Source organism: Scophthalmus maximus, chromosome 6 (assembly GCF_022379125.1).
Source record: "Scophthalmus maximus strain ysfricsl-2021 chromosome 6, ASM2237912v1, whole genome shotgun sequence".
Taxonomy (NCBI): Eukaryota; Metazoa; Chordata; class Actinopteri; order Pleuronectiformes; family Scophthalmidae; genus Scophthalmus; species Scophthalmus maximus.
In genome coordinates, this window is record NC_061520.1 from 13,350,528 (window position 1) to 13,365,221 (window position 14,694).

The 14,694-nt window shown below is 42.2% G+C and overlaps 2 protein-coding genes across 4 annotated transcripts; both read left to right on the top strand.

Annotated features, from left to right (window-relative positions):
* The first annotated feature begins 505 nt into the window (after positions 1–505).
* On the top strand, positions 506–8,820 carry strip1 (striatin interacting protein 1). The gene is made up of 20 exons (XM_035630635.1): positions 506–660; positions 2,129–2,198; positions 2,335–2,409; positions 2,607–2,741; positions 2,848–2,968; positions 3,248–3,423; positions 3,517–3,644; positions 3,734–3,916; positions 4,383–4,603; positions 4,787–4,852; positions 4,976–5,039; positions 5,138–5,209; positions 5,361–5,435; positions 5,769–5,866; positions 6,142–6,268; positions 6,412–6,512; positions 6,619–6,685; positions 6,783–6,887; positions 6,972–7,176; positions 7,510–8,820. The coding sequence occupies exons 1-20, from the start codon at positions 550–552 to the stop codon at positions 7,755–7,757; spliced, it is 2,448 nt and encodes an 815-aa protein (XP_035486528.1). The 5' UTR covers positions 506–549; the 3' UTR covers positions 7,758–8,820.
* Positions 8,821–9,784: 964 nt separating this feature from the next.
* Positions 9,785–14,412, top strand: LOC118309047 (tripartite motif-containing protein 16-like protein). 3 transcript variants are annotated; one of them, XM_035630636.2, is made up of 7 exons: positions 9,785–10,404; positions 11,141–11,236; positions 11,475–11,708; positions 11,793–11,961; positions 12,046–12,135; positions 13,087–13,158; positions 13,255–14,412. In XM_035630636.2, exons 1-7 carry the CDS (start codon positions 9,895–9,897, stop codon positions 13,806–13,808), a joined length of 1,725 nt encoding a protein of 574 aa, XP_035486529.1. In that variant the 5' UTR covers positions 9,785–9,894; the 3' UTR covers positions 13,809–14,412. The 3 variants fall into 3 exon arrangements, with proteins under 3 accessions (XP_035486529.1, XP_035486530.1, XP_035486531.1); XM_035630637.2 differs by having other exon boundaries at positions 12,046–12,108; XM_035630638.2 differs by lacking the exon at positions 12,046–12,135.
* The last annotated feature ends 282 nt before the right edge of the window (positions 14,413–14,694 follow it).

Genomic DNA, 14,694 nt, shown 5'->3' on the forward strand with positions numbered 1-14,694 from the left:
GTTCTAGTCTACAGCCGCTGTGCTGCCAAAAAGTGATAGTCTCCCAGAAACTGATTTCCTTTGTTTAAATATATAGGTAATATATTGTGTTTTATGTGTTTTATGACCCATTTAAAGGTAATTCACCAGGTGAAAATCTGCCTGGGTTATAAACTTTATAAACTAAGACAGAGCAGGTGAAATAATGCAGTTATAAGGATAATTGCAATAATTTCTTTATTTTATAACACAACCCATTACCATATATCATTATGTTAATGACAGTTTTGTAATATTAGACATACAAACGCATACAAACCTTAAAAACAATAGAATCGTATTTCCTGTGAGCACACCATGCCTGATAACGCTATAAACACTTCTGTTACAAGAAGCATCAAGTTTCTGAAAGAAATATCTTTATAAAGTTGTGTAATGAGTGTTTGATCAACAAATAAAATCAGTTTCTGGCAGACGATCACTCTTTGGCACCAAACCGGAAACGCGTCAGAAGAAGTAGAAGACGTCTCTGGACCAACTCTCGCGAGAGGACGCTGCGCCCCAACAGTAATGGAAGTCGGTGGGAGCGGTGGTGGGCTGCCTGTAAACAACAAACAGAGAGCCATGCTACCGAGCAAGAGCAGGGGCGAATTCACCCGCAACCCCAGAAAAGATTCCGAGGTATGTGGACGGAAGTGTTATTTACCTTCAGAGAGACACAAACAGACGAGGTCTGTTGTGCTGCTGCTGCAGTGACACATACCGTTAGCCGACTTAGCCCTGGAAGGCTAATACGTCTCAAACGACTTGGTTACGTAAACTATCAGCAACAGCGACCGATTTTCTTGAAATGTTTGTATTACTCTTCCTCCAATTGTGCATTGTTTCGTCTTCTTCTTGTTCATATATATATATATATATATTTATGTATATGACGATGAACAGCCGTGTAGCACAGCAGAGCGACAAGCTAGCTGAAGTTAGCTTCTGACAGGCGAGGCCAGCCTGCTTCTGTCCGTCACTAGACCTGACGAGCTGAAGAAAGCTGAAACTCTCAGCTCGTGTTTTACATCCGCTTTCCTTTCTAATGTGCTGGCCCTGTGTGATTATGTAATTGCACCATAGACATGTGCAACACGGAGCTCTCTCCTGCCTACACGGAAGCTAAAGCGAGGGGCTGTGACAGATTGCTGCTCGTGTCTCGTTGTCATGGTTTTAGAATTGATCAGACGAACACACAAGTCAGGCACCAATAAATGTGGTTTCTCTTTATGCCACCAGCTGGTGTGTCATTTCTTATTAGTGACGGTCAAAAGCACTTCCTTCACTAAAGTTACGGTAGAAACTCTGCAGTGAAAAATAAGTACCATCATAAAGAAACATTCCCCAATTCCTCCTTTGCAATCCGACTTGTGTGGAAGTATACACGTGTTATATACATAATTAAGTGAAAGTCACGTTAACGCAGCAGCACAATTGCCCGTGTTATTTATTATCATTAATACTATGTTTTTTGCGTGTGTATTATTACTGATGCCTTGAGATGTAAGCAAGGGTCAATATGTTGGAGCAGTCCAAGAGGAGTGTGTACCATTTGGTGCAGATTGATTCTATTTAAGGGGACGGCATATGTAAATTTAACTGATCATATGTTTTGTATGCAGAATCTGACTGCAGAGTAGTACTTTGCACTACTGCTTACAAAAGATCAAGTAGTACTTTATATCATAATTCTGAACTAGCCCTATTTTTCTATTTGTCGTATTTGTAATTATTTCAAAGCTGATAATGTGCTAACAGTTCTGAGTACTAACAGTTCCTCCCGTCTAGTTGTGCCCTGTGTGCTTTCCACTGTCTTTGTTTTACACTTTGTGGCACTTTACTTCATCGTGATTCATGCTTCCTGCACAAGCCCCAGTGGTATCTAATCATACAGTATTTGTTTGTGCTGTTCAAAACATTTAGAATTTATATTTTAAAAACTTGACAAAACACATCTATCCAAAAACATCTCTTGGTTCCTCTGAATAACACTCAGGTTTTGCTGTGAGCAGTTTTGATTGGGTCTATTTTTTTGACAGTAACAACTCTTGTAACAGTCGATATAACGATACCTTCTTTAATCCTAATGCCATATGATGTGTTACAGGGGCTGTCGGAGTCTCCAGACCTGGAGTTTGAATATGCTGATACAGACAAGTGGGCTGCAGAGCTGTCAGGTGTGTGGTTTGTTGTCACTCATCACAGAAATAGATATCCTGACTAATTTTTGTTCCCCTGAACTCATCACATTCTTTTAGAGTTTGCCTTCTACACTGGGTTCAGATTATTTACGTTCATCTGTGCTTGTTTTAGAGCTGTACAGTTACACTGAAGGACCAGAGTTTGCTCTTAATCGGAAATGCTTTGAGGAGGAATTCCAAACCCAGGGTATGTACAGTATCTAAACACACACACATAAACACACACACACACACACACTGAATAAATAGGGTTAGGGTTAGAAAAAACATTGATTACATCTATATTTTGAAGTTTCACTCATTTAACTAAAACTTAAAAAATAGCAATGCTATCAATCCTCTCCATGAAGTCAAATTATTATCTCCACCTTTAATGTCCCTCAGTGTCTGATAAGAAGTGGACTGAGCTTGATGAAGCTCAGCACAGAGCTCACACTATGCGCCTGTTGGACGGTCTGGAGGTGATTGCCCGGGAGAAGAGGCTGAAGGTGGCGAGAGCCATTCTTTACATGGCTCAGGGTCAGTCCACATCACCTGTTTAGCATTTTTATGATCTTAAAGAGAATGATTTATTGCTATAAGTGGCATAGAGCAGGGAGGTTATTCACATTTTGTCTCCCTTCAGGAACCTTTGCAGAGTGCAGCTCGGAGGCTGAGGTGCAGCACTGGATGAGATACAACATTTTTCTGCTCTTGGATGTGGGGACCTTCACTGCTCTGCTGGAGCTGCTCAACATGGAGATTGAGTATGTTCTCCTTCAGTTTGCTAGTCTTGAAGGAGTAAACCTGAATTTCATGATATTAATGGAAACTGTATATGACAACCAGCCATTAATGTGGAGTTTAACCAAGAGAATTGTCTGGTTTTACCCTTTGTTTGAGTCAACCAACAAAAAACCTGTTGATTTTCAAGAACCACAATGAGAAAGAAATGACGATTGACTTTGGTTACAGGTTAATTAATCTTTGTCATTAAATTATGTGGTGAATATAATATACCATATCATCCGTTTTCTGTCTTTCAGTAACAGCGCTGCCTGTAGTAGTGCTGTGAGAAAACCAGCCATTTCCCTTGCAGACAGCACAGATCTCAGAGTGCTGCTCAACATAATGTACCTGATGGTGGAAACCATCCAACAGGAAGACCCGGCCGACAGACCGGAATGGAAAATCATCAGGGAAACGTTCAGAGCAGAACTGGGTACATTTGATCATTTGACTATGAAATGCTGTAGTTGTGTTATGGACATAAACATCTGCTATATAAATGAATTCCACTGTTTTTCTAATCTAGGATCTCCTCTGTTCAACAACGAGCCCATTTCTGTCATGCTCTTTGGTATGGTGACCAAGTTCTGCAGTGGGCATGCTCCCCACTTCCCAATGAAGAAAGTGTTATTACTGTTGTGGAAGAGCATACTGGTAAGCGTTAAATTCTCTCACTTTATCCTACAACAAAAAGTTACATTTGCAGTTGAAGTCATTCAAATCCTCCTCTGTTTTCGTTTCAGTTCACACTTGGAGGGTTTGAGCAGCTGCAGAGCATAAAGGTTCGTAAGCGCGAGGATCTTGGTCTGCCCCCTCTTCCGGAGGACTGCATTCGAGTCATACGCAGTATGAGAGCTGCTTCTCCACCTGCATCTGCGTCTGATCTAATAGAGCAGCAACAAAAACGGGCACGTCGTGAACACAAGGTAGTTGTCGCTGCTGCTGGTCCATGCTCTCAGACCAAACATGCAGATTAAAGCCAGCTACAAGTGGAACATGTTTTCTTGGCATGGCTACGGCTCAGCCCCCATCTGCCAGTGATACACAGTGATGACAGAGGCTGCAATATTTCATTTTTCAAAACTTATTAAGATATTGCCAGCGAAAGGCATGTAAACAGCATCTTCCAATCCAAATCATCATCATAAAAAACATTGAATTTTATTTTGTCACATATACCCGCTTTAATAAAACAGCACTCAATGGCTGGTACACGTACGGTAGTTGCACAGCTTGACAAAAAATTTCCATAACATTACTCACATTGAAATGGTTTGATAGCAACATGACACCAAGAAACACACACCATTCTACACACTGTAGAAAATGTCATGTGAATTGAACAGTTCCATACCCAGTGGCGTTTGACCTGCCTGATTGTTTGTTGCACAGGCCTTGATCAAACAGGACAACCTGGACGCATTCAACGAAAAGGACCCTTACAAGGCCGACGACTCTCGCGAGGACGAGGATGACAGCGATGACAACGACAACTCAATAGAGGCGGAGTCTTTCCCCCTCGAGAGGGACGAGGTGATGCCTCCACCAATTCCTCACCCATCGTCGGAGAGGGTGTCCTTCCCCAAAGGTCTGCCATGGGCTCCGAAAGTCAGGTACTGTTCAGTCCGACCGGATAATAATGCTGCATTTGTCATGACTTTTGAGGCAGGGGAGTGATTACAATATGTGCCGGTGTGTTGTTTAACTTGATGAAAATGTGCACACATGCACACAAATCTAGTACTAACATTTAAATATTACCATCTGAAGTCCTTTGTTGTGGTTTTCTCCCACAGGGAAAAGGACATTGAAAATTTCCTGGAATCTAGTAGAAGTAAATTCATTGGTTACACACTGGGGAGGTAAGTTTGCTGTGGCTGTGTGCACTACTTTGTACTCAAAACAACAAAAAACAACGTGTCACTTTCGTATATTTATGCTGGATACTATATTAAATCTCAGTTATGATTGTGCGTGTCCTGCAGTGATACAGATACGGTTGTTGGATTGCCCCGGCCAATTCATGAGAGCATCAAGACATTAAAGCAGGTATTACATTTTTCACAGTATTTCATTAATTATCTGAAGAATTTTACATAGCTGTAATACAACTGCACTTAAATTTACACAAAGTTTTTTTTTTCCAGCACAAGTACGTCTCCATAGCCGAGATACAGATTACAAAGGAGGAGGAGTTTCAGAAAACCCCTCTGTCTGGTGTAAGTGGGGACAAGGCCATTCACTTTAATAAGTCACTTTATTACTTTTTGTGAATGAGTCACATATGACAGATGAAACTCCAGACTTTTCATGTCGTGAAATTATTTTTTTGTCTTTTACATTTCTTGTTTTCTACTTCATCATCTTCAGGGTGAAGAGGAGGTGGAGATGGTCGCCACCGAGCTGCTATATCAGGGAATTCTGCCCAGTCTGCCTCAATACATGGTCAGTGTGTGTCCGGGTCTGGGCACTTTCATGGACAGTTAATGTTTAATGGTCATCATTTCCAAACATCAACATCCACACAGCCCTGAAGTTTTCAAACTAAAATGGGGCGAGCAGCGTTTCCAAACGTCTCAGTTCTAGGCGTTCAAAAACTCTGTAATGCAGTAGATGTAACAGCAGTAATGCGTCTATAACAGAAACCGTAGTAGTGTAGATGAAGCCTAATACTCTGTAATTCTTCTATCATTTTTAAGATGAAGGTGACAGAGCAGGGGTTTTCTAAAAACAAAGTATTCATTTAACCGCTAAACATCGTGTCTCCCTGAATATCAGATTGCTCTACTGAAGATCCTGCTCGCAGCAGCTCCAACCTCCAAAGCCAAAACGGACTCAATCAACATCTTGGCAGACGTGCTGCCGGAGGAGATGCCGTAAGTGACGATGTGCCTTTTAAAGAGGTTTCGACAGCTTTGACACTGTTCTGCAGCGCGACGTTTATCAACGTAACGAGGAAAACTTATATACTTTATTTTTTGATAAAATTAAATCAGATAAACATCAGTTAGTAACAATTGATTGACCATGTCAAAGAAAAAGCAAAGACTGCGTAGCCGAGGTTCCAGCAGGAATCAGAGTGTTATAAACATAAAATTGGAGGTTGTCTCACGTGACCTGAGTGACTCGTCTCCTCTGTCTGACTCTGCAGTACCACGGTGTTGCAAAGCATGAAACTTGGCGTTGACGTCAATCGACACAAAGAGATCATTGTGAAGGCCATCTCTGCAATCCTGCTGCTGCTTCTCAAACACTTCAAACTCAACCACATCTACCAGGTGCGGACATCACACACACGCGCCTAACTCACAGTTCAGAGTTTCATGTATCTGTGTTGAAAATGTTGCCAAAAATGCGATATATATATTAAAGTAATTCTTCCCTTCATTCTTTGTTTATTTCATCTTTGCTGTTTTCATAGTTTGAGTACATGGCTCAACACCTGGTGTTCGCCAATTGCATCCCACTCATTCTGAAGTTCTTCAACCAGAACATCATGTCTTATATCACTGCTAAGAATGGGTACTCTCAGGGCCTCTTTACATAACAAAAATCATCAACCATATTGATTTTAAATGTCAGTCAAATGGGCTTTTTTTAACTGCTCTCAATTTTCTCTACCCAACAGCATTTCCGTACTCGACTTTCCACACTGTGTTGTGCATGAGCTCCCGGAGTTAACTGCAGAGAGTTTGGTATGTTTTTTGTTTTTCTGTTGTTTTGCCGTTAACACCATCTGATCAGATGTTCTCGTGTCAGACTTGTATATTTTTCGTGTTGATCATTTCTCAGGAAGCGGGAGACAACAATCAGTTTTGCTGGAGGAATTTGTTTTCCTGTATTAACCTGCTGAGGATTCTCAACAAACTGACCAAGTGGAAACATTCCAGAACAATGGTAACACCACCTCAACAACAACAAGTTCACCATGACAGATGAATCGCGTATGAACATGAATAGCACAAATCATTTCTCTCCCAGATGTTGGTGGTGTTCAAGTCGGCTCCCATCCTGAAGAGAGCGCTGAAGGTCAAGCAGGCCATGATGCAGCTCTACGTCCTCAAGTTGCTCAAGGTGCAGACGAAATACCTGGGAAGGCAGTGGAGGAAGAGCAACATGAAGACCATGTCGGCCATCTATCAGAAGGTCCGACATCGCCTCAACGATGACTGGGCTTACGGAAACGGTGAGAGGGGACATGAACACACCTCGAGTGTTTTTTAGTTGTAGACTGTATATAAAAATTAATGTAGTCACCAGGCCAATGTGGAAGTCCCTTAAACCTGTATTCTCTCAAACGACCAGCAGGGGGCGACTCCTCTGGTTGTAAAGAGGAAGTCCTTTTCTATAGTCTAAGTCTATTAAAGTTATCACGGTTGCTGATGTCTATCTTGTTTTTTTTAGACCAAACTATTTAAAGATCAGTTGAGAGAATGAACATCAGATTTAATCAATCAGGGACATAATTGTTGGACACTGATTTGTACTCTTATGATTTTCTGTCTCTCTATTTGAGCAGATCTGGACGCTCGTCCCTGGGACTTCCAGGCCGAGGAGTGTGCCCTGCGTGCCAACATCGAACGCTTCAACAGCCGCCGCTACGACAAGAGCCACAGCAATCCAGACTTCCTGCCTGTGGACAACTGTCTTCAGAGTGTTCTGGGACAGCGGGTGGACCTGCCCGAGGACTTCCAAATGAACTATGACCTCTGGCTGGAGCGGGAAGTCTTCTCCAAACCTATTTCCTGGGAGGAACTGCTACAGTGAGGGTCGACCACATCATGAGGTTTTTAAAAATTAATCAAAGTAAACGGTTTCAGTCAGGAGTTTAGAGAATCCACCAACGTGCTCTCATTGATAAAAAGCATTTTGTTACATGTTCTGTACATACTGAAGACGACAGATGGATTTTCTCTCTCAAAAGTTGACTCATTCTCCACGTTGGATCAGTGTGGGTTTGACCAAGTACTTTTTCTAAAGAGTTTTTGCCTTTCAGAACATATGCATTGTTGTAATTTCAATCACAAAGACTTCTCCCACACTAATGCTATCCATTTTTATAAAAAAATTAAACGACTGAAAAATAACTCCCTGCTAAATCCTTCTCAATTTGTGGAGGTCAACTCAACTCCTACCTTCCATTCACAGGTGTGTGTGCTCTGTGGTCACTGACCTTGAAGCGCGATATGACACTAAGTTCACTCTGTAAATTTAACTGTAAAGACGTGGCAGGGCTCAACACCCTCAAGAAATAAATATAACATTCCTTTTAGTCAATCTCTTTAGGTTAATCTTCTTCAGCGAGATGGAGGGAACAGGGGCAGAGGCTTTTTTAGTCATAATTTCTGTACATACTAATGAAAACATTATTTTCTAATAGTCAGTTCCTGAAGGTGGCAGACTTCTGTTTCACCGTCTTCGCCTTTTTTTGTTATGTTGCATTCTTCTGCGTCTCACCTGAGGGCTGCCCCGTTAAGACATGAACATACAGGTTAGAATTTTTGTATGTTTTAAAAATATTTTTATTTCCTTTGTTGAAACCTGGTTGCGTGTTGCCATAAAATGATTGTGTGAAAGAAAAGGAATCTCTGGTTTGAGAGGAGTGTTACTAGAATAAATAACTCAAGTGGAAAAAAAACGTTTCTAGTTACAGAACCATTTTCCTCTACTTTTTTTTCTTTTTTTACTTTTTGACATTATCGGTCGGTTTTGTTTTTATTGTAAACAATAAGGAAAGGAGAATACATGTAAATTGGGAAACGTATTTATCATGGTTTTGTCTGGTTTACGTTGAATTAAATACTGTAATAAAATAAATTACTGCCGTTCATGTTGCATCTATTTTTCCTTGTGAGAGTCTGAGCACTATACAACCTTTTCCTTCTTTCAGTATTAACAAACATGTTAGCTACCAGCAGAGGTCAGTGTGTCTGATTGACAGGCAGTTATTATTTAGCTTTCTTTTGGAATTTGCATTTTGTCATGATTGAAACAGTCCTCACGGCTACACATAAGAGTTTGTCTGAGGATTTCATTTCTATTAATCTTGCTTTTTCATTGCAGATACAATGAATGTGAAAGAATACATACGTTTGAATGTGTTTTGTCAGTATTATATTAGGATATTAGATGTTCAAATTCCTAAATGTGTGCATTTCAGTTGCTATCAGCTCCATACGAGCATGGGGCCGCTCCATTCATCATTTTGAATGAGCACTCACCGCTCTCATCACCATCCTGTATGAGCCACATGCTCGGGGACAGTCATGTATGTGCAGCTCCGACGCACTCACTGCTCTGGTCATCATCACTCATGTCTTATGTTGGCTATACATTATCATCATTAAGTTTGTTTGAATAGAAACCTGTGTCATGAATTGGCTTTCTACTTTTGCGTGCTAAGGAAGAAAAAAAATCCCATATAACCAGGACAGCCGCACCATGGCTCCAACAATAACAGCTTATTTTGATTTGTTATCTTTAACAGTATTATGATTATAATTTTGCTGTACATCACATGATTTGCCTTGTATGTACCATTGACATGTTGGTTGTACAATACATATTTGTTAGGATTCAAAGTTCCAAAAATTCCCCAATTTTGAAAATGACAAAGGCTCATGTTGAAGAGAGATGTATTAATGATGCTTACGTGACTTTTTTGGAAGATATCAAATGGTGAGGATGATGTGCGTGAAAATAAGAAAAGTTGCAAGGACAACATTTAATCTCACCACAGAACAACATGCAAACACTTTGAGAACGACTGTAACACATCACATCACTTACCACGCTGCTGCCACTTCTCTTTGCTCAGTTCAAATGGGTGAAGCCACGCCCACTCGCCCGCCTGGGTGCAGAGTGAGGAAGTGAAACTTAACGGAGCGAAGTTCTCCGCACAAACATGGCGGAGCCCCGTGTCCCTGTCAGCTTCCTCCACCTCTGCTGCCCGGTGTGCGCCAGGCTGCTGCGGGACCCCGCGACTCTCCCCTGCGGACACAGCTTCTGCTCGCGGTGCATCCGGACGCGCTGGGACCGCGACGGCAGGAACAACTGCCCCTGCAGCTGCCCCGAGTGCGGTCACATCTTCCCCTCCGCGCCTCCGCTGGTCTTGAACAGAACTCTGGCGGAGCTGGTGAGGGACACGGATCACGACGGCGAGGAGCGGAGGAGGCTGCGGCGTCCGGCGGAGTCCGAGTCGGAGGCCGAGTCGGAGGCCCCGCCCGTCCCGAAGAGAGGCCGGCGGAGCGGCGCCCACCCCGGGTCGCCAGGGGGAGGACTGTGCCGGAGACACGAACTGCCCCTGGTGGTCTACTGCTGCACCGACGAGGAGGTCATGTGTGCGCTCTGCGCCTCGCAGGAGCACGGAGGACACCGGATTGGGTGCGTTGGGGAGGAACGGAGGAGGAAGCAGGTACATAAAACGAACAACCCTCTTTCTGTTTTGTCAAGTGAGCAACGCAGGGAGAAGACTTTACCAACTGGGAACATCCGGTTGAGGACAACAGGTTGTCATAAGATGTTGACAGACCACACGTTTTCTTTCTTTTTCCAAATGTGACCCATATGATGTCATGTGATCCATGGAGCTCCCCTACCATTGAATTGGGGGGGGGGGACAAGTTGCACCTATAGATTTCTGTGAAATAGATACTTATTATCAATATGGCTACACCCAAAAAGTTCCAGGTCAAATTTCGAACTGGAACCGTTTGGCCGATAAACACCATATCGTTAACAGCAAAATTGGCACAAATGTATATCTGTGATATATCTAAGATGTTGGTAACAGAATTTTTGACTTCCTAATATCAGTATCGGCCCTCAAAAATCCATTTCAGTCGGGCTCCACTTCAGAGGAAAATGACATCAGTTTCTTAAAATCCAAATTTTTGGACAAAAGTGTTGATGGAAGAAACATAAAAATCAATAAAAAATCCATTAAGCAAAAAGGAAAACACAACAAAGCAAACACAAACAATACTCAGAGCCCAGTGAACTATGACACGGTTTCACTTTAAAAGCCTCAAACAGGATGTTACATAAGATGTAACTGTTCGTCTTTTTAAAGTTGCATTGCTGAACTCACAAGATTAAAACCAGTTTCATGAAACTAAACATCTAATGTGTCCATCCACCACCCACTGAAGGAGGAGCTGACGAACGTAAGGACAAAATCTAAACAGATTCTCCTAAAACAGAAAAAGAAACGGAGTAACCTGCAGAACGTCCTCGAGCAGATTCAGGTGAGGAGGACGTGTGTGCCAACAAAGTATCTTCATGTTGTTCATATGAATGGACACAGATGGTTTCATGGGATTCCACTCACCTGTGTGTGTGTGTGTGTGTGTGTTTGTGTGTTTGTGTGTGTGTGTGTGTGTGTGTGTGTGTGTGTGTGTGTGTGTGTGTGTGTGTGTGTGTGTGTGTGTGTGTGTGTGTGTGTGTGTGTGTGTGTGTGTGTGTGTGTGTGTGTGTGTGAAACAGGAGGAGGCCAGACAAACAGTGGACCACTGTGAAATGGTGCTGGTCAGTGTCATGGACTCCATCCAGAGACATTACCTGTCTGTGAAGAAGCTGATCGGAGCCCAGGAGAAGGCAGCAGTGGCTCAGGTCCACGTCTTCATCCAGACCCTGGAGACAAAGATGCAGGAGATGAGGAAGCGGGATGCTGAGCTGGATCAACTAGCGCAGGTGGACAGCAATGTCCATTTCCTGCAGGTACGGTGATCATCACGCCCGTGTCCAAACGATGGCCGGTGTCTCCGTCTCCTGAGTCTCTCTCCCGGTTCTCTTCCCTGACAGAAGTGGCCGTCACTGCAGCGTCTCTGTGACGAAGACCACATCCACTCTCTGCTTGAGGTTTCAGAGGATCCACTACTCCCCTTCGAGTTCACAAAGAGAGCTGTCGAACAGCTCGGGAGGCAGCTGGAGGACTTTTGCAACAAAGAATTTGCCTCCATTTCTGACACGGGTACGTGTCTTTGTTGACATATGGAAATATTGTCTCCAATTGTAGTTTTTTTGTTCTTTTTTAGGAATCTTTTATTTATTAAAGGTGACAGTGTGGAGCAACAGGAGTCAGTTGGAGAGACGGAGGAGGTTGACACGCAGCAAGAAGGTGAAGCCAGTATCTCACAATCCCAGGGTTTGTTTTAAACTTCTACCAGATCACTTTTTGATTTCTATGTTTGAAATTAAGAATGATGTTTTAGTGCATAATTTCATTTCCACCACCTTATGAGGTGTCTTTACAATGACATTAAAAGCCCAATTCGTAAAAATTCTTAGATATGATCAATCCCTTTTAAGACAAGGACTTTGTCGTACAAGACAAATTCACAGTGTGCAACAATTTTTATGTGAAGTGTTACACATTTCAATGTTGTCTTTACGAGGCTCCCTGAAAGTGATCGCAGTAACATTTACGTCGAAAACTAACCAGACAATCATAGCTCATTATAATGAAACGGCACAATTAATCACACAAGCTCTCGTACCATGTATTATCATGCTTATTCCACCAGTTGTAATATTATATGTCTAATAGACTATGGGAAGGAAAATCATGTCAACTTCAGTTTCAGTATATCTATATTTTATTGGTTACCCCATGACTTTAAGAATATACTGTACTCTGGCTGCAACTGACAAAAATGTTTTTGTTATCGATTAATCTGTCGTATTTTATTTTCTCCATTAAATGGTATAATGTTGGTCGTTTATTTTTAGTTTACTGTTGTTGAGGAGCAAAACCAGAATATATTCAAACCATTTAATCAATTATCAAAACATTGGTTATTATCAATTACTAATTGATGAATTGATTAATTGTTGCAGCTCTATACTGCACGTTCTGATTAGTCAGATACTTATAACCTCTGGCATATGTGTTGTAATTTCTGATATTTAGTTTTGTATGATAATTAGTGCTGTTGTAAACAGTGAATTGTTGCACAGTTTGTTGTCAAGGTCTTGTGTGTATTAAGTGATGCGCTGCATTATCGTTGATATCGTTCAAGCTTGGGTTGTGGTTGTTGTCGTCCTGCTTTTGCTGCTGCGACCCGTCAGGTTTCAGCAGTGACTCTTTCTCTCACAGTTTCCTCTGCAAGCGACGTCAGTCTGACGGAACACAACGAGGAGCCTACGACCAGAGCAGAGTTCCTGCGTTGTGAGTTCACCAGCACATTGATCCACCGTAGTCAACCACAACTGAATTCTCAAAGTGCCGTTTTCCATCCTCACATCTTTCTCTTCGCGTCCCCAGATGCATGTGAACTTACCCTGGACCACACCACCGCTCACGAGGACCTGGTTGTGTCTGTGGGAGACAGAGAGGTGAAGCTGAGCTCTCAGATACTCAGGAGCCCATTTTCACATAATTGTCACCCAGAGAGGTTCATCCACCGGCGGCAGCTGCTGTGCCGGGAAGGACTGCAGGCCGAGCGCTGCTACTACGAGATAGAGGTGGAAGGAAACAAGGCTGAGATCGCCCTTGCCTACAAAGGAATGGACAGAAGGTCCCGCACTAGACTGTCAGCTTTTGGGGGCAACGCAAATTCCTGGAGTCTCGACCGATCCAAGGGCTACTCCGTGAGCCACAATTGTGACAGTGTGCAGCTCTCAGCGTGCCCCCGTCATCAGACGATCGGGGTTTATGTGAAGTTCAAAGAAGGGACTGTGTCATTCTACGAGGTGTCCGACAGTATGATCTTTCTTTACAAGGCTGAAGCCAAATTCACGGAGCCACTGTATCCGGGCTTCTGGCTCGGGGAGAAATGTTGCATTAGGATCTGTGATTTGAGGCAGGACAGACAATGACCACTTCAGAGGTTCCTAGACTCCGACATCGGAGTCTGAAAGTGCTTTATTCTGAAAGGGTCGTGGCTCAGTTTCCTCCCGTGTAAGAAAATAATATTCCAATGACTCATGACTGAAATATGTTACTTTATAATGTATTCACTTTGTTTACGCCTATGTGCCCTTGGTCACTTTGATGATATTGCCTGTTGGGACTCATGTAGCTGGAGAGTGTGAAGTTGTCATGTCGAGTGAAACCAGCTCAACGAACAGCTGGCTTGACAGTTTGATATATCTAGTTGTGTTTGGGCAAATCACAAACCCTGTGTGTTCTAGTTCTGTCTTTTGGGAGGTTGTATAGCTGAAGTGAAATTTTATTTTCATTATATTTTCCGATATATTCATGGAGACTTTGTCTAAGGTTTGTTTGATATGTTTGAAACTTGTTAGTGTTTTGTGTGTTTATTTTATACTCTTCATTTGTAATCTTTGTTTTTTTAGGCTCAGTAACAAGCTGTTTTAATGCTGTAATAATATTTTATTATATACACATACTTTGTATACCATGACAGAATAATGACTCAGTTTTGAAGCAGAAGAAAAAAATCCATAAATCCAAACAATATTTCCACTCTTTATTGTTAATATCTTGGAGGATGTCCACAGTTTTTTATTTTCAATTATCATACAATCATAAAATGACTCAGGAAGGAGAAAGAGAAGCAGTAAAGGGACATTTCTAAAACATGTCTCCTGTACAGACAGTGCTTGAAACGCACGCACGCACGTATGCACGCACACACACACACACACACATACACAGGGATGATTCATAATCATTACTTTTAACTGACACTCAAATGTTAACTTTCCTTCACCCACTAATTTAGTTATTATCTAAATTACT